Genomic DNA, 24,262 nt, shown 5'->3' with positions numbered 1-24,262 from the left:
TTCAGGGGGTCCCGGAAGGGGTCTGCCTAGCCTGGGGTGAGCAGCAGAGTGGACACCCGTGGTTAAAGTCCTGGGCTCTGTCCATACCAGCTGGAACCTGATGCTGTTTTGGGGTCGGGACGAGGGCCCCAGCACCAGGAATCCTAGTCTCAGATGCCACTTCCTAGCCGTGACAAATCCCACTTTCCGAGGGGCCTTCCTCCAAGGCGGGGTGGACCTGGGGGAGATAAGGCCGCGATGCTGGCAGAGAGGAAGGTGAGGTTGGAAGATGCTTGTGGGGTCCAAAGCAGCTGTCTCCCACCTGCTTCTGGGCTGGGACCATTCTGTCTCCACAAGTCCCCGCCCCTTGCCGCCACTGCCCAAGGCCTGACCTCGCGCCCGGCCTGCCAGGAGGCCTTGCCTTTTGAACTTGTAGAGAATGAACACGCCCACCGCAAAGAGTCCGATGACCAAGAGGACCGCCACTGCCCAGTAGCCACCAGCGCCTCCCAGCCTCTGAGAACCTGTAAGGGAAGCAGCTGGTGGTCAGGGTCGGGGGCATCCCTCCCCAGCCCCGGTCTCCTAGGACAGGGGGTGGTCTGGCAGGTTCTCCAGGTGTGGCTGAGCTGTGCAGGCAGGTCTCAGGGGAACCTCAGCCCCGGGGCCCCCTGGACTCCCACCGTGTACCCGTGAGCCCCGGGCCTTCCTTCTAGAAGGTAGACAGAATGTCCCTGTGCACAAGTCTGCTCGCATGGGGCGAACCCGCCACGTTTCCCGACGGGCACCAGGTCTCCAGAGCAGAGGGAAAGTCCTCAGCATCTGCAAACATTCTTGCCCAAAACAGGAAAGGCTGCACGTGTGACTGGAGAGGACAGTCCCACGGTGGGCGCAGGAGGCCAAGGTCAAGACCCTAAATGTCTGCGTGAGGGAAGCCAGAGCTCTGTGCCACCTCTGCGCGAAAGCCAGGCCCTTGGGTCTGACCGGTGGTCACTGGAGGCAACCACCCAGCCCCGAGGGGCCCTCTGTCCCCAGTCCCCGCAGGAAGAGTGTCACCTGTGAAGCCAGCCGCACGCCCACCCTACCCTGCAGGGGAGAGCCCCTTACCTGCGTCCATGTCCCTCATGGCCACCAGGACCCGGACCCCGCCCCGCAGAAGGAAGCTGATCTTCTGTGCCTTCAGCACCTGCCGGACGGTGGTGAGTCTCTGAGAGCAGGAGGGGAGAGTGAGGAGGGTCCGCTGGAACCCACTGGAGGGAGCGGAGAGCTAGGCGAACATCCGCTCTGACACTCCAGAGCCAAGGGGCTGGGGGCCACTTGGCCTCCTTGGGTCTCAGTCTCCTCATCTGCAACATGGGAATGCCCGCCCACCAGCCAGCTTTCATCAAAAGCCGACAATGGGTTAGAAAGGCGACCCAGCAGGGGACTAAAGCCTCTTATTTTGGTCGGGACCATGGAGTATGGCAAAGCTGGGGAAACCAGGGGTGCTCCGGGAGGGCCCCCAGGCCTGGCAGTGGTCCAGGAAGGCTTCTCAGAGGAGGAGGACCAAGAAGAGAGCAAGATGGGGACAAGCCAGGTGACCCAGGCAAGGGAGTGACCCCACCAGTGAAGGAGAGCCAGCCCAGGGGGTGGCGGGGCTGGACCACGGGGTGGGAGAGGCAGCTGGCTTGCCGTCTCACGAGAGGGAGCTTTCCCGGGGCTCAGAAGGGAACCAACTGGCCCTTGTAGGTGCCCCGGGGTCATTCCTCTGCACAGGCAGATGTTGTAGGCCTTGAGGAAGGGGGCCTCCCAAGAGCTGGTAGTCCCCAAGCACCCCCTCCCGGGTGCCTTGGGCAGGACATTCCCAGGGGTCAGACTCAGCCTCCATGCACAGCGTTTTAGCACCTGGCATTCCCTGGAAGAGTCCACATCCCGGCCCGGACAAGCCAGAACAGCCCAGATTTGGAGGATCTAGGAAGACACACAGCTCTGTGCTGCGGGGAACCCCAGCACCTCTTTGTTTCAGGGGTCCATGTGAGGCTTCAAAGGAACACCTCGTGGGAGGCCTCCAGCCCCGTGCCCAGTACCTGGCACCCAGCAAGGGCCAGGGGCCTGCCTTGTCGTCTGTGGCCAGGACGAGTCCCTGTGACTTTTCACCAACCTCAGGTCGGAGGCTTACTCTCAGCACTCAGGACAGGGAGGGTGGGGGCGCCTGTCTGTCCCCTCCTCCGCCTCCTTCCAAATCTCTCCTGAGCGCCCACACCTGACTACTGCAGAATTAGTTCATCTGCCCACCAACTTGGGGGGCAAGAGCGAGGGGAGTCCCTGAGCCCTGCTGTGCCTTCCCCAAGCAGTGCCAAGCCTCTGCAGTCCCCTCCCCATCTGAGAAATGGGTACAGTCGCTCTCCATCGTCTGCTGTCCCACCCCCAGAGACACTGCATCAGCAGGGACCCAGGTCCCAGTGTAGATGCCCTTTGGGAAATGCTGGGGGTCAGGCCCAGGCAGTCATGTGTCAACCAGGAGGCAGCCTGGGTGTGGCAGGGTGGCAGCCAGAGCGACCTTGGAGCTCTGTGTCCCCTCTGACCTTCCTGATGCACCTCCCACCAAGCTGTAGAAGGAGACACGCCTGCCCAGCCCCCGAGGTGCCGGAGGCCCTGCTCTGTCTTCCAGACGGCCTCTTCCTGGAGCATCTGTCTCAGACTAGTTGGGAGTAGCTGAGCTCCTGACTCTTTTTTTTTTTTTTTTTTTTTTTTTTTGAGATAACACGTACTTCCTTCAAGTGCACAATTCTACCGTTTTTGGTCTATTTGCATCTGTGCAACTATCACTGCTGATTCCAGAACATCTTCATCCTTCCTTCCAGAAACCCGGTGCCTGCCAGCAGCCCTGCCCCCTGGCCCCCAGCAACCACCTCCACCTTCTGCCCCCGGGCCTTGGCCCAATAAGAACATTTCCCATCCACTCGCTGGTGCAGCAGGTGGCCTCTGTGACCAGCTTCCCTCCCTCAGCACCCCTTCTGCAGGGTTTGTCCAGATGGTAGCAGGTGTCAGAACTCCCTCCTCTTCACAGCCGAGTAAGAGCCCGTGGTATGCAGGGACGCATCTCATCCAACAAGGCCTATGGAGGCACATGTGGCCACCCTGGGCTGCAGTGACCCTCCCTGTGTGCGTGCATGTGGACGGACAGCCGCGCGCTCCCATGTCTGTGCCACCTGCTAACTCTGCCTGTGGTTTCGGGGAGCAGCTGACAGCAGACTCAGACACGCGGGAGGGGTCCTGGTTCTGCACGCGACCTAGAGTGCCGCCAATTTCGGGAAGAGTGACAGCCATCCCAGGGGGCATGAAGAAGCTCCAGCTTCTCTTGGGGTCTCCACCCCATGCCTGGCCTGGCCCTCCAGGTGAGGGCTATTACTCGGAGGCTGAGACACGCAGTGAAGATGTGTGCAGACTGGATGGAGGCTGAGTTCTGCTCTGTCCTGAGACCCGCGCCATGGGAGTCCATGGTTCTCCCTGTCAGCCTGGGCAGCGGTGACCAGCACCAGCCAGCAGAATGGGAAAGGAGATGGCGCATGTCCCCCTGTGGGGCAGTCTGGCCCCGGGTGCCCTTGTGCCTCCCCAGTCCCCAAAAGTGAGCTTGAAGGCCATCTGGGTCCCAGGGAGGGGGTTAGCCACCCATGGAGGAGGGCCAGCTGCCTGTGTCGGGCAGTGACTTGCGAGAAATGGGCCTCTCCGTGATGATGAGCCGCTGAGACTTCTCCCTCAAACCCCCAGCACTAGGCCTCAAACCCTGGGCAGTGCAGAGAGAATCTGAAGCCCATGGCCACAGGGATACCTTGTCATTGGTGGGGCTCCTCTTCCTCGTGGGCCTGGGAGGGGGCAGGAGCACATGCAGGTCGGCCAAGGTGGGCAGTCCTGGCTTTACCACCGTCACCAGGAGCTCCTCAGGGATGCTGGTCTCCTGTGGGGACACAGACACGCCCCTCTGAGCCACCTGCCTTCTCTGTCCCCTGCCGCACTCCGGGGCCCCCAGGAATACCCTCTCACTCATCTTGGCCTGGCCAAGTCCCAGCTGTCTGTCCTGTGAGCTATTCCTGACCCCTGAACATATGGGGACAGCCCCGGGACCCTGAAGCACCACGTTTCCCCTCCTGCAGCTCTCCTGGTCCCTCTGCCCTGCCCCCACCAACACCAGCCTCTTCTGGGCCAGGCCTGCCCCCTCTAGTCCATTCCTCACACCGTGGCCGGGGTAAAGGTGAGCAGGCCCCTCTCTGGCTAACGTTGTCCCAGACGTCAGGGCTCCTGACCATACAAATCCTTCAACCCACGGAGTTCAGCTTCCGGAGGTCCCTCTGCCTCCTGAGAATCCCACTCTATGCACTTTCATCTAGCAAACTCCTATTCACTCTTCAATGCCCAGGACGGTATCACCAGCATTATTAAGAGACTGAGGGGAGTCACGGCCAGAGCGACTTGGCCTCTGGCAGCAGAGATGACTCAGGGTGGGCAGAGCTCACAGAGATACCTTGGTCCCGCAGCGAAAGAAAGACCAGCCCCCTCACTCTGCCCTTCCCTCCCACCCCCCACTTCTCCTGGGTATCCGCGGGGGCGGGGGGCACCTTGGACAGCAGCCGCGTCACCACCAGGCCAACGTCCTCTCTCCACTCAGGGGTGTTGGGATTGTGGGCGTCCAGCTCCTTGGAAAAGTGTAGAGCCACCACCTGGAACTGGTCTGAAGAGATGCAGAGATGGGGAGCCAGTTAGCCCTGGGGCAGCGGGGCTCTGTTTCCCGGCAACTGCCAGCCCCGGATGGCCTAGGACCGCCCAGGGTCAGACATGGCAGCTCACTTTTGGAATATGAGAGTCCTCCCTGTGCCGGCAGCTGCCCAGGCAGGGCCCACCTCACTGACCAGCACCAAGGAGTGATCACTGCAGCACCGATGACTGCTAAACGGTGCCCCCTGGGGAGGGAGTGGGGGAGGGAGGGCTGGGCGCCTGCACCATGAGATCTGCCCTTTCGTTCTCAGGGATGCACATACCCCATGAGACTGGGCTTCCATCCACCAGGGATCCTCGGACTTCACTGGGCTGGTCTCCCCATCAGAATAAGAGTCCTGCGAGGGCCGAGGCCCTACCTTCCCTTTCCTTCACATGTCCCGGGGTTCCTGGCTCAGAGGCCCACTCCAGAGCCACCTGCCAGTGGTGGTACTTGGGGCTCCCTGTACTCTCCATGTTCCTCCTGAAACCCGGGTTTCCCACTTGGGAAATGGGAGAGGCTTTGCTGGGATTAATGGCCCGAGGGACACGTGCTTCATGAGCAGAACTCAGCATCTCACAGCGGGAGGGGGTGCTATTCCCGAGCTCTGGGCTCAGGACCCTCTGCGCACGTGTTTGTAAATGAAGGAACAGCCATGGGCAGGCCTGCTAAATATTTAACTGATGGCTGCTGTCCATGGGCAAGGCTGTTCTCAAAGCCACACAAGGTTTCATTGGTGGGCTGAGGAGGGCCACAGTGCATTGGGTGAAGGGTGGGGTCTCTTCCATGCTTAGGATGAATTTCCTATGGTAAATGTCTCCCTTGAGGGTCTGGGGACCCCCAGTGAGCACAGAAAATGGGGTACAGATTCAGAACTGAGTCTCCACAAAGGTTGTATTAGGGGGCTCAGGTGACAGATGGCAGGAGAGGTCAGGCTCCTGGGAGACTCAGAGACGTGTCTGTGTTCATTTTACAGACGGGGGAAACTGAGGCCCGGGGAGCCAGGGAGCATCTGAGCAGTGTTCACTGGCTCCTCCCTGAGCCTGTGGCTGCCCCGTATACCCAGGGCGTCTGTGGCTTACATCACCTGAGCTTGGGGCCCCCACAAGGGACGAGACACACGGCACGCCCGAGGAGGGGCTCACCCAGCACACGGACCACCGTGGAGTCCTGCAGCACCGAGCTTCCACAGGCCGCCTGCACCGTCACACGCACGTCCCCTGGGTCTGCAAACCGTGTGGTCACGGAGTTCTCCAAGGAGAGCAAGGGCTACAGGGGATGTGAGTGGGGGTCAGGCCCGGGGATCAGGGGGCAGCCCCACACGGGACAGCCGGCCGCCCCACTGCCTAGGGCCTTACCGAGAATGCTCAGACTCCCCTGCTCTGGTCAGAACGTGGGGGCACCCCCACCCCCAGCCACCAGCTCTAAGCCAATGCAGCCTGGACCAAGTGTCCCAGTGTACCCTTCCTTCCAGACCTGCCCGAATTTCTGGGCTCAAAGTAGCTGAGCTGTGATTTGAATCCAGAGCCTAGCACCTTCCTCAACCCTCCACATTCCAGAGAAACACGACCTGGGGCCGACCACTCCCCCCCACCCAGGCCTCTGCGTCTGGGCCTTTAGCCACTGTTGGGGTCGTTCTGCATGAACGCAGGGCAGCAGCCCTCCGAATGAGGGAAGGACAGCCCTCTATGGGTCTTGAGGACCTCAGGCTAAGGATGGGCAGCCCTGCCCACAGAGACCATCTAGGCCTCCAACCGGCCATTGTCTGTGGCTCCCCACTGCTTCCAGACACAATTTAGGGCTCTGGGTGAGGCCTCTGACATCCAGTCCAGCCCCAAGGGTCCCCTCCTCCATGAAGCCTTCCCTGACCACACCCAACACCCAGACTAGAAACGGCCGATCTTCCCTGGCACTCACAGCACCCCCCCAGTCCCCTTCCCGTGATCCTCATCACAGCTCAGGTCACCTGCTTTGTTTACATCTCTTTCCCCAGGAAAAGGCAGGGGCCAGCCTGCCTTCTTCCGCAGCTGGCAGATGCAGACATGGCCAGACCCGCTCAGCGGCTCTGGGAGAAAGGCCAGGCTGTGCTCGTGTCAGCTCCGCACAGTCATACCCTGTGTCCTTCTGTCCCGGCCCCCCGCTCTGAGCAGGGGCCGCCCTGGGGGTCCGCGCACCTGCAGGCTATGGCCGATCCACCAGTAGAACACAGTGAGCTTGGGATTCAGGGGCAGCAGCACAGCCGTGAGGTTCACCTCCTGGTCGACGCCGACCACAGGAACCACGTCAAGGTGGAGGGCCTGTAGGGGGGCTGCAGGTCGCGGGAAAGCCCGGGGTTAGGGGACACCGAGGCCCTGGCTATTTCAGAGGGGGCTTCTTGGTCACCTTCATCACTTCCTCCTTCATCACCCCCACCCTACCACCGCACACACCGCCAAGGGCATGGACTTGAGCCTGCCTGCCTGCTCCCCGTCCACGGGCTCACCAGACTGGGGTCCTGTTGCCGCCCCAGAGGACTCCCTGCATGCCCCTGGGGCCTAGGTTCTCTCTCTGCCCCGGGAAGTGGGGGGACTCTGGGCCTCAAAGGGGCTGCTGACTTACAGTTGACCTGGACAAAGAGCACGGCCTCGTCATGCCCAGCCACGTTCTCTGCCCTGACAGACACGCGGTAGACGCCGGGGCTCTCGTAGCGGTGCCGGATGGGGTCCTCAGTCAGTGTCAGGTTCATGTACACGGCCTTGAAGCCATCCCCCAGGTCCACCTGGTACTTGGTGGTCAGGACGTCACCCTGCAGGAAATCCCGCGAGGCCACTCGGAAGGATGGCACAGCCAAGGGGTCAGCAGCAGCTTGCATCCATCCCGTCCCTCCTCCCCTCAAAGGGCGCGGGTCCTGGGGGCCCCAGAAGCTACACCTGCCACCTGGCATGGGCTGAGGCGCAGGAAATCCAGGGAAGGAAACGGAAACAGTATCTTTCTCCACTGGGTGTCAAGAAAGAGTTCTCGCACTTTACCTCTGCCCCTCTCCCCTGCCCCATCACCCCTTCCTGCCGTCCTACCCCTGCAGGAACACCCCCCAAATCATCTCCTGCTGACCCAGAGTGACACAGGATTCACGCTGACTGCTTATGATCCCCTCATTCTACGCCTGTGGAGCCTTGAAATCTTTCCCATAAATTACATTCACTCAACTTGTTCCACAAATACGGTGGCTGGTTGAACAGGGTCTATGCTCCCAAATCCACGTCCCCCGGGGGAGCTCAGAATGGGACCTTATTCAGAAATAGGGTCTTTGTAGAAGCGATTAGTTAAGATGAGGTCACGCCGAAGTAGAGACGGGTCCCCAGCCAGTGGCCACATCTTTACAAGCAGAGGTGGGGGCTTGGGACCCAGATGAGACGGCCACATGATGACGGGACGGGGGAGAGTCCGTGGAGACAGAGCCACAGCCAGGGATACCAGCGCCCCAGAAACCGATGAGACAGGGAAGAATCCCTCCCCAGAGCCTCCAGTGGGAGCCCAGCTCTGCCTATGCCTTGATTTCGGGCTTCCAGCCTTTGAAACTGGGAGAGAAGCCCATGGGGTTTTGTGCCTGCAGCACACGTGACTTGGGACAACAGCTTACGTGCCATCCGATTGTTCCCATGTGCTGGGCAAGAACCGCGGGGCAGATCGGCTCACCGTCCAGGGCTCCTGTGGACACGCGGGCTCACGGGGACCAGGGGAGCGGGATCTCACGCCCGCCTTGCTCGGGGGGGGGGGGTGGGGCAGGGGCTTGGTGCCCACCACCTGCAAGCCAGACGTACCTGGGAAGCCCCGTGGCTCCCAGGTGCACAAGGCGTCACTGTGTGCCTCGGGACCCCATGTTCCTGCCTGCAGGCCACCTACGGGTGCCCACTGAATGATTTAAACATTTTACTTCGTTAACATAACTTGTCATATTTGCCCACGATCAGAACAGAGTCCAGCAGCCACGGCCATAGACAAGGAGACCCATCCCCGTAACCCCGTCCTGCACACTGCTGCACCTTGTGCACGTCAAGGAGATGTGGACATCTTGTCCCGAGACAACTGCCAGTGTCCATGTAGTTTGTAGGAACCAAGACAGCCCGTGTGCCCCGTACCGCATGCCCGGAGCAAATGCCCATCGAAACCAGAATGTCAGGGTGCAGAGCCGCTGAGCCACCGCCGGCCCCCACCGTCATGCCCCCGACTCCTCTGTCCTCCATTTCTGTAATGCTGTCATCTCGAGAACATCCCATAAACGGAATCTGACAGCATAGACTCGCTGGGGTTGCCTCTTTCTCCTTCAGTTCAATTCTCCGGAGCCCCACCCGGGTCATAACATGTCTAATCTGCTCCTTCTCACCGCGGAGTTGTGTCCCACGCAGCGGCCGCTGCCACTGTTCAGGCAGACGCCCCTCAGAAGACGTCTGGGTGTTCCCACATTCGGCTCTCTGGCCAGAAAGCTACCAGGAACATTCACGTGCAGGGTCCTGCATGGACACAGGCCTTCATTTCTCCAAGACACATGCCCAGGAGCACACGTGCTGAGTCACAGTTTGGTTGCGTGTTCAGTTTTCTAAGAAACTGTCCTCCGGTTTTCCAGTGTGGTGGTCCCATCCTCTGCTCTCAGTCGCCGAGTACGAGGAGCCCAGCTTCTCCGCACCCTCACCAGTGCTTGGTGGTGTCGCTGTGTCTTACTTGGGCTACTCTCCTAGACCTTCAGGGCCCTGTCATCGGGGTTAGAGTCACACTCCCCTAACGGCCAGTGAAGCTGAACGACATTTGTGGGCTCCCCAGTCACCTGCTCCTCATCTGCGATGAACTGTCCCTCCATGTCCTTGACCCGTTTCCTAACTGGAGCGTTTTCTTCCTACTCTCTGTGTTCTAGTTCCCAGCGTTCGCTGGATGCGTGCTGGGCACGTATTTCCTCCACAGCTCCCTTTTCACCTTCTCTACGGGGCTTTCCTCAGCACACGGGCGTCTCACTCAAAGTCTGATTCACTAAATTTCCTTTAGGGATGATGCTTTTGGCATCCAATCTACGAACCCTTGGCCTGGCCCTGGATCTGCATATTTTCTATCTTTTTCCCAAAGGACGGCTAGTTTTTCACATTCTGTTGACCTCCGTGGTCCATCCTGAGACGATCTGGTATCAGGCGTCAGGTTCCAGCTGAGGCTCGTTTTTGCTGGCGGTCTGTTTGCTGAGGACCGTCCTCCCTCCCCTGGGACACTTCCACTCATGCTTCTGTGCGCGTCTACTTCTGGGATCTCTATCAGCTCTTACTTCTAAGTCTCGGATGCTTGCAGAACTTGGCCCCGGCCCCAGACCCAGCTAGTTCCGCAGGCAGCTTGGCCCGTGCAGGAGGGCAGGTGGGTGTGACTTGCATGTCAGCGTGAAGAAGTGTCTGTGTGACTGGTTACGACTGTGTGAACACGTGGGGAAGGCATGTGCAAGTTCCTGTGGTCAGTGTGTGAGAACTGAGTGTGTATGAGCAGGTGTGAGTACATGTCCACCCCCACCAAGCTCCCACACTCCCCCACCGCCTCCAGGAGGAAGTCAGCGGCCCCTCCACATAGGGGAGTGCGCCGGGAGACCTCTCTTGCAAGGACACCTTTCGGTCACGCCAGCGACCCCATGCAGCAAGGCTGGGGACCACTGGGCAGCGGGGCTGATCAGCCTGGCGTGGCCTGGCTCTAGCCGGGGAATCAGCCAACATGACCGCATTGCCCAGATGGAAGGCTCTAGGGGGCAGCAAACAGCCATTTTTCCTGGAAGTCTGTGCTAGAACTTGGGCAGTTGTTGGGTCCACTCTGAGGGTCCAGGGGTCCCACCCGGGGAGGGGGCATTGTCCTCCCGCCACATCAAGATGCTGCTGTGACAGATGCCTGACCCCCACCCTGGGGCCACCCCCGAGGCCCTGAGCATGAATCTCAGGACCAGACTCATCAGCACAGGGCCTGGAAGCAGGTGGGATCTGGGACCTGCCCCGGGCCCGGCCCAAGTCTGGGGACCACAGACCAGGTGCTGCCCATGTGGAGCTCTGTCACCTGATACTGCATGGCCTCGAGGGAGTCACTGTACCTCTCCGAGCCGGGGTTTCCCCAGCATGGCACATGGGCTCTCACACATACAGCTCTGTGCCCTCTGGCCTCAGTTTCCCCATCTGCACACATTGGACACCAGAGACTTCTGTCATCACCTGGGCACCATATTTGGAAGGACATGTGCTAAACCACACACACACACAGTTATAAAGCCGAACTCGCTTCATTCAGTGTATTAGTTAACCAAAGATCTAGGTGCCCAACGGAGCCGCGTGTGCGGACAGCGTTCCGGGGGTGGATCTCCCTGGGGGTGGGAATGGCATCTCCTCTGTGAGATTCTGTCACTTTGAATTTCCTGCCTCTTGGCAAGTTTTTCTGATTTCTGTTTTTGGATGCTCTACAGGGAGTTTGCTGCTTTTATAATCAGAAAAATAAGCATGCTGTATATTAATTTTAAGAGGCTAGAAGAAAATACAAAACCTCGCAGTTGTTACCTTTGCGGGGGGAACAGGGTTTTGGGGGATATTTATATTCTTGACATTTTGGGTGTTTTTCCAATGTTCCACCATGAGTATAAATTCTTTTTTAAGGCAGAAGAATATGTAACACTTATACTAAAGAGGAAAAGAGAGAACACAGGGAGGGAGTTTACATATTTGTATATATGATATAGAATTAAATCCATACAATATCATCTACCTACAGGATTTATCTTTGGTTCTGGGATTATAAATAATAGTTTTGTTTTGCTTTTTAAATTTTCTGCTTTTCTTAAAATTCCAGATTAATTAAATCAATATAATTAGAGGTTTAACAAATTGCCACCCACAGGAATGAGCACATCTCGGAAGCCTCAGAGTCCAGTAAACAGTCTGCCATGCACAGAAGGGTCCCCGCCGTGTGTGCCGGCGGCCCAGTGACCCCCCATATTTCACAGTCCTCAGCAGTCTGGTTCCCATCCTCTCCCTACTGCCTGGGGCCTGGGGAGGGGCTTCCAGCCCCCTCTTACCTCTCAGCTCGGAAAAGGCCCGCCTAGAAGATTCTGCTCCAAAGCACCCGTAGGCGGAAGGGACACCCCCCACACACACACACATCTCCCCTGCTTGTCTGGTGGGAGTGGCCCCAGGTGGATAGCACGCTGCGCTCACCTGCTCCTGCCGCACCACAAACAGGACGTCCTCTCCAGGCCGCACGGACACGGCCTCGCCGCGGATGCTGACCTGCAGGCCCCGGGGCCGCATGAGCGGACACTGCAGCTGCGTGGGGCTCTGCCGGGGGTCCACGCCGCCCTCGCACACGTTGGACACCACCTTCCGGTACCTGTGGCCACAGGGATGGTCAGGGTCTGCACCCATGGTGGGATGGTGGGGGGAGGGCACGGGCCCCACGGCTTGGCGGGGCCTCACTGGTGGCGAGGTGTGGCTCTCACTGGTGGCTTCCTCTGGCCTCCCGGCCTCCTCTCGGCCCCATCGAGGGCCATTGCTGCCCTGTGTCACAGCTGAGAGGCCAGGCGTGGCGGGGGGCAGCCAGCAAGGGTGGGGTCAGCTCTGGCGCTGGCCGATTCCCTGTGTGGCCACAGGACTTGTGACAACCTCAACACCTGTTGTCGTTGCAGCCAAGGGTGTGACTGGGCACAGTCCTGATGCTGGGGCCTTGCAGAGAAGTGCACCCAAGAGAGGCCGGGGCTCGGTCGTGGCCTTGACGCTGCCGCACCCCCTCGGGGCTCCCTCCCTCACCATCCCGTTAGAGGACACCTGACCCAGTGCCTCCTTCATATAGTGTATTTGCTGGGGGATGGGCGGACCGTATAGCCCCTGCACTTGCTGGGCGGACCGCCCAGTGGGAGTGGCAGACTGCGCCACACTACCTCCCTCAAGGTAAAATCACCACCCATGAGCTCTGGGAACTGGTCCCCAAGAGAGCAGCTTTCGGCAGAAGTTGGAAGGGTAAGCAAGACAGGGAAGGGCACCCAGGCAGCAGGACTGGCATGGGCAAAGGTCCTGGGATGGGCAGCTGGAGCCAGAGTAGAGAACAGGACTGGGAGGAGGCTGGACAAGGGTTGGGGGCCAGAGACCATGGGCTCTGATGAACATGTTAGGAGACCCCGGGCGAACCATGCCTAGAGTGGCATCACCTGACTTGCTGATTGTGAAGCTCCCTCGGGCTACACCAGGACCCTGGGTCCATAAAACTAGCATCATGGCCCAAGAGCCTGGCTCTGTCCCCCTCCCTGAGCCTGGTGCCCCCTCCTGCGCCCAGAACTCAACCACTGAGACACACATTCAGGGGTTTATCACACAAACACATCAGATTAATTCAGAAGAATATAGAGTCTAGGAGCTACCCCCCCCACCCCCCGGGCGCCTTGATGCCCAGAATGTCACATGGTATGACACGCAATCCTTCATCCGTGATGTGGGCCCCAGCTCTGATACTCCTGCAAGAGTCCCTGCTTGCCAAGCCCTAGTGGGTGCACAAGAGAGGCGGCTGTGGCTGCTAACTGGACGGATGATGGGTGAATGATAGATGGAAGAGAGATGGATGGATTGATTGATGGAAGGGGAATGGATGGATGATGGATGGATGGGTAATGGGTGAATGTTGGATGGAAGGATAAAGGAGGGAGGGAGGGAAGGATGAAGGGAGGGATGATGGGTGAATGATGGAAGGATGGATGGATGATGGGTTAAAGATGGATGGAATGTTGGATGGATGGATGGATGGTTGGATAGAGGGAGAGAGGGATGATGGGTGAATGATGGATAGATGAATGATGGGTTAATAATGGATGGAATGTTGGATGGATAGATGGATGGATGGATGGATAGATGATGGGTGAATGACAGAAGAATGGATGGATGGATGGATGGATGAATGGAAGGAAGGATGGAGGGAGGGAGGGAGGGAGGGAACACAGGTGAAGGATGGATGGATGGATGGATGATGGATGGAATGTTGAATAGATGGATGGATAGATGATGGGCGAATGACAGAAGGATGGATGGAGGGAGGGAGGGATGATGGGTGAATGATGGATGGAAGGAAGATGGATAGACGGATCAATGGATGATAGAACTTACATTGCTAAGGCCAAAACCTACAACATCTGATCCTGCTTCCTCAAGTTCTGCCCCTGCCCCTTCCCCAGAGGAGGTAATGGGGATTTTGTAATAAGTCCACTGACATTTTCTTCCCTCCCAAAACTGCCTCAAAGTGAAACAGAGACCTTAAAGTAGAGCGCCTCAGGACCTCCTGAAGCCACAGGCTCACAGTTTCATGTACCCGACGCTTTCGTTCTCTGTTCAGAGACATCTCAAAGCACCTTCTGTCCCTGATGCTGCCCATGTGGGTGCAGATAGAGCCCCTGCAGGGCCGGTGCCCAGGGTGACCCAGGGGCCCAGCCAATAGGGCAGCCCCGGCTGACCTCTCTTCCCGCTGCTCTGCCCCTGCAGCACCGCGAGGAGGCCGTGCCACACTCACCCGAGGCTGCTGCTGTAGGTCTGGCCCAGGACACAGTCGTCTGGTGGGGACAGGGGGTTAAACCAGAAGCTGGCAAAGCAATTGTTGGCCTCAGACTCCAAGGAGGGGGAGCGCTCAAATCCGTAGTCGCTGGAGGAGAGGAGAAGGGTTCAGGAGACAGGCTTGGGTGGGGATGGGAGCGGTCAGGGGCGGGCGGGGGTCCGCACCACAAGGGTCTGCAATATACCCATTTGTGGGGACACATAGCCCTACCCAGCCTGGAAATTAGGATTATATTCCAGGTAAGAAGCGTTGCAGAGGGAGTTCTAGGAACATCCAGAAGAGCACTGAGCCCAGCCTAGGCGTCCTGGAGGGCTGCCTGGACGAGGTGCACTGAATCTCAAAGGAAGCACAGTGGACAGCCAGGGGAAGACAGGGGAGGAGCACTGCACAAGGAGCCCCGTCAATGCCGGTGAGGGAGGTACAGGTGGAGGTGTTAGGCACATGACAGGGAGCAGGAGAGCAAGGGTTGAGGGTGGCCAGGGAGGCAGGCGGCCAGAGTCTTCGTGAACCAGGCTCTGGAACTCGCAGAAGGGCTGGATGGGCACCGTTTGTGCCCGGGGACCCCTCCCCGGTTCCTAGGGCCCTTCCCGCTGTGAGCGGGTCACTGTGGTGGGTGGGGGCCGCACGCCCTTGAGTTCCCCGCGCTCCTCCCGGGAACACAGCTGGGCTTCCCGCCTGGCTCTAAGGCACAGAGTAAGGTTGTGGGAGGACTGAGTCTCAGACCCGTAGCTACCAGGTCGTGTGAAGCTGCTCAGGGTGCCGGAGAGCCCAGCCGCTAGCGCGTTCCTCACCAGAGGAAGTCCGACTCCCGGCACCTGCACACCCGGGACTCAAGCGCCGACGTGAAGCTCCGCCCCTTGATGCACCAGGACGTGGACTTTCTCTTCCGGAAACTTCTCTGCTGGCCCATGATGCAGCGGTCGCCCTGCCATGGGAACGCGGGGTGAGGACCGGCCGAGAAGGGCCATTGCCCTCCAGTGGCTTGGACTACTGTTCATGCCCGTCCCCAGAAAACAGCTGAGTCTCAACACCCAGGCAGCCATGGGGGACAGGGGTGAGTTTCCTATCCCAGATGGGGAAATTGAGGGCCAGAGCAGAAGTGGTGTGCCTGATGTCAAGCGGGGGCAGCCTCTCTCCTATCCTGACCCACAAGCATCCATTTAGCACCCATTGTGTACACTCTTCCCCTGGGCCTGAGGGTTCACTGTGCTGCTGCCGCTTCAGCCCTTACCTATTTCACTTAGTGTGACTAGTCTACCTTTTGTTCTAGAAACATCTATGTGTTTGAGCTTACAGGGTGGGGATGCCCCAGACTGCCCCCTCCCCGGGGTGTTTGGTAATCTATGATACAGGCCCCGTGCTACCCACCCACCATGTCCCAAGTCCCGGACCCCAAGGACACTGGACTGCGCAGTGGGGTCACAGCCTGTGGCCCCGTGTCCCTGAACACTCAGAGCAACAGATGCACCAAGAGAGGGCCAGAAAATCCAACCGAAGAATTGCGTATCTCAGGGCTGCTGGGGTTCTGGGGGCCTGTTGGAGGTGAGGCTCCCAGTGCCACGCAGGACGGGGGTGCACGGGCAGAGGAGGCCACCTCCTGCCCCAGCCCGAGCCCCGGGCCCTGGCCCACCTTCAGGTCGGTCAGGTCCCAGGAGCCATAGTCCTCCTCACTGCACTGCCTGGAGAATGAGGGCCGGAAGTCCACCTTCACCAGCTCCCAGTCGGAGCGGAAGCTGATGTGGCCGAAGACGCTGGGGAGGGAGGAAGAGGGAAGGGAAATCACCTTAGCCCGGCCCACATCACAGTGGGAACCACTTCCCCTCGGGGCCTCAGGGTCCTCCGCTTGCGGGCCCAGTGACAGCTCTCCTGCACTCTCCCAGAGTCCCAGCCAGCACCGTACACAGCCGTCTGCAGGCCTGTGTTCCTGGTGGTGGTGCCCCCAGTGTCCCCACAAGGGTCACACGCTGTCTGTGGCTCGTGGACGGCACAGGTGGAGGTCACCCCCACGGTTCCCCTCAGTGGACGAGGAAGTGGACACAGTCGTGTCAGGAGCCCGGGGCCCCCAGCAGCCGCCTGGGCCCCTCAGCGGCCATCTGGGCCCTTCTTTGGCCTTCCACGGTCCTTTCTTCTGTTCCACCAAATGACAGGGGTCAGCTGGATGCAGAGTGCTTCTCTTGCCTCTGTTGGCATCACCATACCGGGGGTCTAACCCGCAGACACCCAGGCCGGTCTCACGGTGTGTGTGGGGGGGTCTGTCCGCAGATACCGAGGTCACCGTGCCAGGGACCTGAGCCATGGACACCTAACTCTGCAAAGCTGGGCCACAGGCTGTTTTTTCCAGGTGCAACCAGCCATCCAAGGAAAGGTAACAAGCCACCATAAGGGGTCACCGTAGGATGGGAAGACCCCCCCAGCCTCGTGCTCACCTCCTGTTCATCATGTGGCCCCAGCCTTGGCGAGTGGAGACAGCAGGGCAATGGCACCATGGGTGCTCTTAAAAAGCCAGCTGAGTACGGGGTACCCATGGTGTGCTAGGGGTCCCTCCTATGCTGTCTGGTCTAATCCTTACCACAGCCTCGTGAGACGAGTCCACCCCTATTTCACAGAAAGGAAGACTGAGGCACAGAGAGGTTGAGTAACTTGCCCTAGATCACACAGCTTGCTTGGACCATTTCCTCTCCCTCAGCCTGTAGCAGTCTGCTGAGCACCTACCATGTATCCAGATCCCTTCCTTTCTTCAAGGACTGCTATTTCAGGGGCTCCAAAGACCACCACGGAAGAGGGGCCTAGCCTGCATTCCTTGGGTCCTTCCCCCGTCCAACCTGCCGCATTTGGGATATATCACCAGAGGCTGAGCATCTGGGTGGCGGAGGTGATACACCTTGTTGTATTAGATCCCCTTCCAAGCAGGTTGACAGGGACAGGATACTTGGGGAAGGACAATCATGACCTGGAAGGATCCTAACCCCATTCTAGGATGGTAGGTGAGAAGTGTCTTCAATATCTTCTTGGGGACCTGACGGCTGGCTCTGAAGGTCTGAGGCTGATATCGAAGAGTTTTGCTCTCACAGGGCAGCCCTGTGCTGGGCAGGCCTGGATCAATGCCCCGTTTCCTGCATCTGTGACCTTGGGTAGGTTCATTCTCTCTGTGTACCCATTTCCTTGGCTTTAGAGTGGAGACCATAGCTCTGGCCTTTCAGGACTGCTGGTGGATTGGCAATGGTTTGTGTGGTACGCAGGCACACACCAGGGGCTTCACCCACATGCACACGAAGCAATTCCTCTGCTCCCCAAAACAGGCCTTGAAGTAGATACTACTGTCTTTATTTTGCAGATGAAAGCCCCCAGCTCTGCAGGCTGGCCGAGGGCCTCCTCAGGTCCTTGAGGCCCCTGAGCCTCCCTTTGTCCCAGCCTTGACCCGCCCCTATGGTCAGCCTTGTCTCCCGTCTCCTAAACGAAGCCTGCTAGGCTTTACGGAAACAGAGTGTAGGGATCCTATCTCAATAGGGACACTCTCTATGGAGCACTCATGGCACCCCCTGATGCCGAGTGGGCCTGTCTCCCTCCTGAAAGCCACGTTATCCTGAGAACAGCAAGTGCACAGCTGGCACGACCTACTGACCGCGTGCGAGGTGCTGGCTCAGCATCTCATCTTCTCCTTTTCCAAACTGTGAGGAATATACTGCTGTCATTCCCACTTTACAGACAAGGAAACTGAGGCTGGCAAGAGGATGGCACAGCCAAGGCCACTGCCCAGAGGAGCGCTGTCGGCCGCTGGGGCTGGGGCGAGGTGCTGGGGAAGCACGGTTAGTGCTGGCGGGGCGAGACCGTCACAGAGCATTGTCCCCGGCCAGGAAAGTCTCAGCCTCACTGTGCTCCCACCCTGATCCCAAAGAGGCTGGTTGGGTTGATCTCCATAGTCAGGTCCAGGCAGGGCTCCCAGAGCCGCAGCTGAAACGCAGAAATATCTGTCACCCGGTTCGTTCTGAGTTTTAGGATGAACAAGCCCAAGGCAGCCCGTGAATTGCCTCACGGTTAATAGGAGAGAAGGGGCCACGTGGGGCAATGTGGGCCAGAAGCACCCCCCCCCCGCCCTGTAAACAGCCCCCCGGCCCTGGGCGCGGGGAGTGGTGGGTGGGCAATGGGGAGCCAGCTGGGGGGGGACACGTCCAGAAAGGCGGCAGTGGCGGGCAGCTGGGACATGAACTTTGGGTAGATCTGGGTAAAAAAGTCACCTGAGAAAATGTTCTCAACTGTAGGAAACAGGACAGCAGGGGAGAGACAGAGACATGGAGAGGGAGAGAGAGACACAGATACAGAGAGGGAGAAAAGAAGGAGCAAGGGCTCGGGGGAGGATGCCAGGTCCCAGCGAGGACGCTCCCACAGCCCAGAGACATACGCGTTTGCTCTCAGGTTCCCATGCATTCCCTCTTGTGCCATATGACTGGCCCGTGTCAGCTGGCATTAGGAAAGCGTGTGGAAATGTGGCTCCTTGAGGGAGGAACCCTCCTCCTTAACAAGTTATAGCACCTGCCTGTGAATTTGGCCATTGGCATTCTGGGGATCAAACACTGTCTGTGGCCAAGAGACGAAAAATAGGGTTGTTTCTGTGACCAAACCCGGTCCTGGTGCTGTGACACGTGGGACCAGGGGCTTGGTGTCCTGAAGCACCAAGCCCAACGTTCTACAATCGAAAGTGTCCCCATTTCTCAGCTGGGGAAACTGAGGCCTCTGGCCTGGCAGGCTTGCCACCCTCAGCACTGGCATTTTTGCGAGGCAGACACCAGCCTTCTCGTCACACCCCAGATGGAGAACACTGCGTTGGACCCCAGGCTGGAGCCCTCCCTCCGCTTCCCACACAGGCTGACACCTTGCTGCGGCCCTAGAAGGACACACTCCCCCAACCCAGACCTGAGCCTGCGAAAGCACAGATACGCGGGGCCACAGAGAACATATCACGTCCCCAGGCGGGGGCATGGAGGTGGCTGGGTGTTCGGGGAAGCACCCCAGCCAGGGTCTTCAGGACACATCACAGGGTCACCTCCAGCTCAGAGGACCAGGCAGAGCTGAGGTGACAGGGGCCCCTTGCCTGCCACTCCCTCGGTGCCAAACTACTGAGATTTAAACACCTACAAAAGTGAGGTGAACGACACCTCCTTCCGTGGACATTTCTTATGAGGACAAAAGGACATGACGTAAACAGGCAGCGGGTGCTCAGCAAGGCGTCCCCAGAGCCCTTGCCAAGGGGTCACACTGCTCAAGAGGCTGGGAGGGCACCACGCCGCCTCTGTCCTGGTGACAGGAAAGGTCCACCCTCCACACCTCCCCCACCGACAAGAGGTCATGTGCTGGATTTCCACTTGCCAGGAATTCAGATGGCTGCCTACCCCGATCATCTCAAGCATCCAAGCGAGGAGCCCACACTCACTGCTTCCTGTCCTGACCCATGCCATCCGCAGCTCCCAGAAGCCTGGGACGTGGGCGCAGAAGTGGGGTGGTCCACAGTGGTCAGTGGTGGGGGACTGTCCAGGCCCGTGCTCCCAGCCACACCCCCCAGGTAGCAAAGGAGCTCAGGGCTCCCTTCCCCCAGTCTCCCTGCTAACGGAGGGACAGCCTGGCCCTGCTCAGAGCGGAGGGAGACCCGGGCGGGCAGGCAGTACTGTCTGTGCTGGGCGGTTTTTTGCTATTTTGGGTCTAAGGTTGGGGGTTCATCCATGTAGGCCTCTGCAGGGCAGTGGAGGTCCGGCTTGGAGGCCCCCTGGAAGCTGGAGGGCACACAACACGTGAATTGTTCTCTAACCAGGCAATAAAGCCGGCCCGCCGCAGGGCACATGGCCCCCCCAGGCTACACCCATGGGGATAGGGGTCCTGCTGCCGGCTGCTCTCCTGGCCAGGCCTGTCGGTTCCAGGAAACACGGAGCCAGGCAGAGCAGTGGGCCATCCAAATCCTAACGTGGGGGAAGCACTTGACTCCTTCCCTACCCACAGCCCGTCCTTGAACCTGTGTCTTATCCACCCCATCCCAGTTCAAGGTCAGCTGCCCCAAGATGCCCAACACATGCCAGGCCCCAGCACGGCCCTTCCCCACCCCAACAGCTGGCCCTGGGACACCGGCATCGTTCACACTAGTGAGAAAGGGGGCTACTCTCTACTTAAATTCGACGTCTGCCCACCGGACAGCCAGCTCTGGGAGTCCTCGGGATCCTTGGTGCCCAGAACAGAGCGCGGCACATGGCGGGCCATGCTGGAAAGACTGGAGAAGAGCTGGCCTCCGTGGTCTCCGAGGTGTGGAGCTCAGGGGGCCCGGTCAGCAGGAGGAGGCGCTACACTTCCCCCAACTCTCTGGGCCTTGGGGAAGCTTCGGCCCCGTCCACCCAGAGAAAGAGAACGCAAGGAGGCGGACTGCATGCAGTGAGTCGGAGGTCTCAGTGGAGGCGCCCCGTCCACGACCCGCAGCCCCTCGCCCTGAGCGGAGCAGGGAAAGGTTGCAGGGCCCTGCGAGAGCTTCCAGGGCTGCCCCAACCATTTCCACAAACTGAGGGCCGTGAGTAACAGAAGCTTATTTTCTCCCCGTCCTGGAAGCCATGAATTTGAAACGTAGGTGTTCACAGTGTGGGACCCCGTCCGCGGGCTCTAGGGGAGGGTCCCTCCTGCTTCTTCCAGCTCCCAGGGCTCCGGGCAGTCCTGGGATTATGGCTCCCACGCCCCCCCCCCCGCCCTGTGTCCGCCTTGGGTCACTGTGTGCCCGTGGGTCTGTCTGCATCCCTCCCCCCAGTGTAGTGTGACCTCCTGACATCTGCAAAGACCCTGCTTCCAAATAAAGTCGCAGGTTCCGGGTCGCTGTGCGTTCTGGGGAACGTGGTCCCCCCAGGACAGGTGTCATCAGTAAAAGCAGGTTATGTCAAGCGTGGCCAGGCATACCGAGAATCGGGGGGCTGTTAGAAATGCAGAGTCTCAGGCCCCACCCCAGTGTTTGGATCGACCTGAACAAGTCCCCAGGAGGGCGGTTGCCCTAGAAGAGACTTCTAGAGCTGGAGCCCCTCTCGCTGGCATCTGAGGGCGTGTGGAGGGCAGTCAAGCTCTGCTCTCTCATATCAGAACAGGGCTGCCCCTGCACCCCTCTTCACCGTGCCCAGGGCAGAGTTTGGCCCGGAGTAAGGTCTGGCACCCCCTGCGGGTTGGCAAAAGGCCTCAGAGCCCAGAGCTGCAGCCCCAGAGCCCAGCCTGCCCCTGGCCACAGCCTGGTTCTGCCCCACATGGGCCCATGTGTGTGTTGGGTCCTCCCTGCACAGTGGGCCTGGGAGCCCTTTGGGGTGCCAGGAGCTCATAATAATAATGGCGATGATGAGGATGATAGCTCCGAAGGCAGCTTGGAGCAGTGGACCGGAGCTGCCCTTGACCTGGTTCCAGCCCTCACCACCCAGGCGGTCCTGGGCAGGGGACAGACGTCCCTGGGGGCGGGGCGGGCAGGGGACAGGGAGACAGGAGGAGGCAGGCGTGAGGTTGGAGAGGAGAGGAGGACGGGGAGGGAGGTGGGAAGGCCAGCGCTGAGCGCACCCCAGAGCAGCAAGGCCATCTGCCTGTCCCCTTCCTGTGGCACTCACGTCATGACCAGCGTCTCATCCCCCGGCTCACTCAGCAGCCCGTCCACAAACACAGAGGTGCTGGTGAAGTTGTGCGTGCTCCAGGTCAGGCCCTCGTCCACGCTGAACCTGCAGAGAGTGGGGAATCACCACCGTAGGCAGGCGGGAGCACGGCCCCTGTCCCTGGATCCAGCCCTGCCTGAGCCCCAAGGCGAGCACTGCCCAGCTAAGGGGCTGTGGGATCACAGCAGCCACCCACCAGCACCAAGTGGCCTCCGCATCTCCTTAGTAACACTATGGCCAAGAAGTTCCACGCGTGTTGTCTGAGTACCATGAAGCTGCTTTACAGCCCGTGGATGGCAGTTATCAGGGTCTTGGAACATCCAGGACAGCCCCACGTGATGCCTGAGCCCAGCCCAGGGTTGCCAGGCCAGGGACAGAAGCTTACTACCTCCCAAAGCATTGTATCATGGTGTCATAAGCTTGCAGTGCAGAAAACTCTTTCAGACTAAAGTGATATTGACTTCCTGGCAGCTCCCCCACCTCTGCCTTCTTCTTCTTCTTTTTTTTTTAAGATTTTATTTATTTATTTATTTATTTATTTATTTATTTGACAGAGAGAATGAGGGACAGAGAGAGAGAGAGCATGAGGCAGGGGAGGCTCAGAGGGAGAAGCAGACTCCCCGTTAAGCAGGGAGCCCAATGTGGGACTCGATCCTGGGACTCCAGGATCATGACCTGAACTGAAGGCAGGTGCCTAACCAACTGAGCCACCCAGGCGTCCTCTGACTTCTGAGTCCAGAGTTCACATCTGCCCTCAGTCCCCCACAAGCGCCCTTCAGAGGTCTGAAGCTGATCCAAACGCCCTCTCACCTGGGCACATCCAGCTGGCTTCCTTGCCTGGCCCTACCTCCTCCGCTTGACTAACTCATGTGGATGCTTGCACGTCACCTCCTCTGGGAAGCCCTCCCTCCAGCCCCCCAGACCATGCTGCGTTGCTATTCCCTGTTTCCCTGTGTCCCAGTGCCTGGCCCTGCTACCACCCCCCATGCTGGGCCCCTGTGGCGTTACTTGAGGATCTTCAAGGGGATGGAGGTGTCCTTGATAGCTGCAATCACGCCGCCATGGTCCAGGTAGAGGACGTGGTGCTCCTCCTCGAACACCTGCAGAGGGGGTGGGTGACACCCCGGGGGCAGGTCACTCTCTCTGGGGGCAGAGCTGTCAATGCACAGGCTGGGGGTCACCAGCAGATGCCAGCTCCCTAAGGCAGGGCCGGCCCGAGGGTTCCCTGCGTCCCCCAGGCCCTCCACATGCTCTCCCACGCCATCCAGACTCCGTGCGTGAGGGATGATTGAAAGAGACCACTGAGGCGAGAACGTTGGGAATAAACACCTCAGGCAGCCTGGGCACAGGAAGGGCTCGCGCACCAATACGGTGGATGGCGTGAAGGCAAGAAAAAGATCAGGGAGTTTGGCAAACCTCTATTTGACAGTAATCCCCAGCAGATGTGCCACCTCCTCCAGGAAGCCCTCCCTGAAGCCAGGCTGGGCGGGGATTGCCTCTGGGCCCCAAGCTGGGACACTTACTACACTGTTTGTCCTTGTCACCTCCAGCCAGGGAGCTCCTCCCAGGTGGGGCCTGCCTCTGGGTCCTCTTTATGGCCCAGCACGGCTCAGTTCAGAGGTGAGGGGGCCTGTGCTCAGGGAGCATGTGCAGGGATGAATGAATGAATGCGTAAGGGCATTAATGGATAAGTCATCACTAAGTCTCCAGGTGACAAAAGTCAAGCGGCCCGGACAGGGTTCACATAGGAGGAGACACCTCTGGTGGCCTTGGGCTCAGTGCTCCAGGTCCTCTCCGTCTGGGTGCTGGAAACCAGAGACAGAGATGAACGTCTGGGCTCCAAGAATCCTGGGGCGCTGGGGGGAAACAGGCCAGAGGGACAGAGGCCCACCCGAGGAAACTGAATTCCCAAGCAGCCGGGCTTCTCCTCCAGGAGAGAGAGAGCTCCCTGTTCCAGGGACTATTCAAGGAGCCTCCTCTCTGGGACCCCCGGGCTGCCAGGCACGGCAGCAGAACCACGCTGGGTCCTCAGGTTGTACTGGGGGCCTCTCACTGCAAACACAGCTGTCTCCCCGGGGGCACTGGTCCTGTCACTCTGAACTTGCAGAAGCCTCTGCTGGCACCATGGGCACCCAGCTTCTTGCTCTGTGGGGGGCCTACTCCACTATCTTCCTGGGGTGCTCAGGCCATGGAGCAGCGGGATGTGGTCATGAAACCACTATCTGTGGGTTCTCGGGGCCTGGCTGTCCCAGAGCAGGAGCAGCTTCTACCCCGGGCCCAGGCCTCATACCCGCTGGTGCAACTCTGTGTGCAAGCGGCTGGGGGCTCCTCCCCGGAGGAC

General features: G+C 59.4%; 1 protein-coding gene across 1 annotated transcript in view; it reads right to left on the bottom strand.

The window, feature by feature from the left end:
• LOC111149138 (sortilin related VPS10 domain containing receptor 2) overlaps positions 1–24,262 on the bottom strand; it is a 461,286-nt gene that overhangs the window by 4,914 nt on the left and 432,110 nt on the right. The window contains 13 exon segments of the mRNA XM_022506082.1: positions 401–503; positions 1,084–1,183; positions 3,788–3,913; positions 4,572–4,684; positions 5,854–5,977; positions 6,883–7,016; positions 7,307–7,493; positions 11,902–12,073; positions 14,234–14,362; positions 15,067–15,200; positions 15,906–16,026; positions 21,880–21,987; positions 22,930–23,021. Coding sequence (XP_022361790.1) covers positions 401–503; positions 1,084–1,183; positions 3,788–3,913; positions 4,572–4,684; positions 5,854–5,977; positions 6,883–7,016; positions 7,307–7,493; positions 11,902–12,073; positions 14,234–14,362; positions 15,067–15,200; positions 15,906–16,026; positions 21,880–21,987; positions 22,930–23,021 — 1,643 coding nt within the window.

Source organism: Enhydra lutris, unplaced genomic scaffold (genome assembly GCF_002288905.1).
Source record: "Enhydra lutris kenyoni isolate GAN:26980312 unplaced genomic scaffold, ASM228890v2 scaffoldscaffold21, whole genome shotgun sequence".
Lineage (NCBI taxonomy): Eukaryota > Metazoa > Chordata > Mammalia > Carnivora > Mustelidae > Enhydra > Enhydra lutris.
This window is presented reverse-complemented; position numbering and strand designations above follow the sequence as displayed.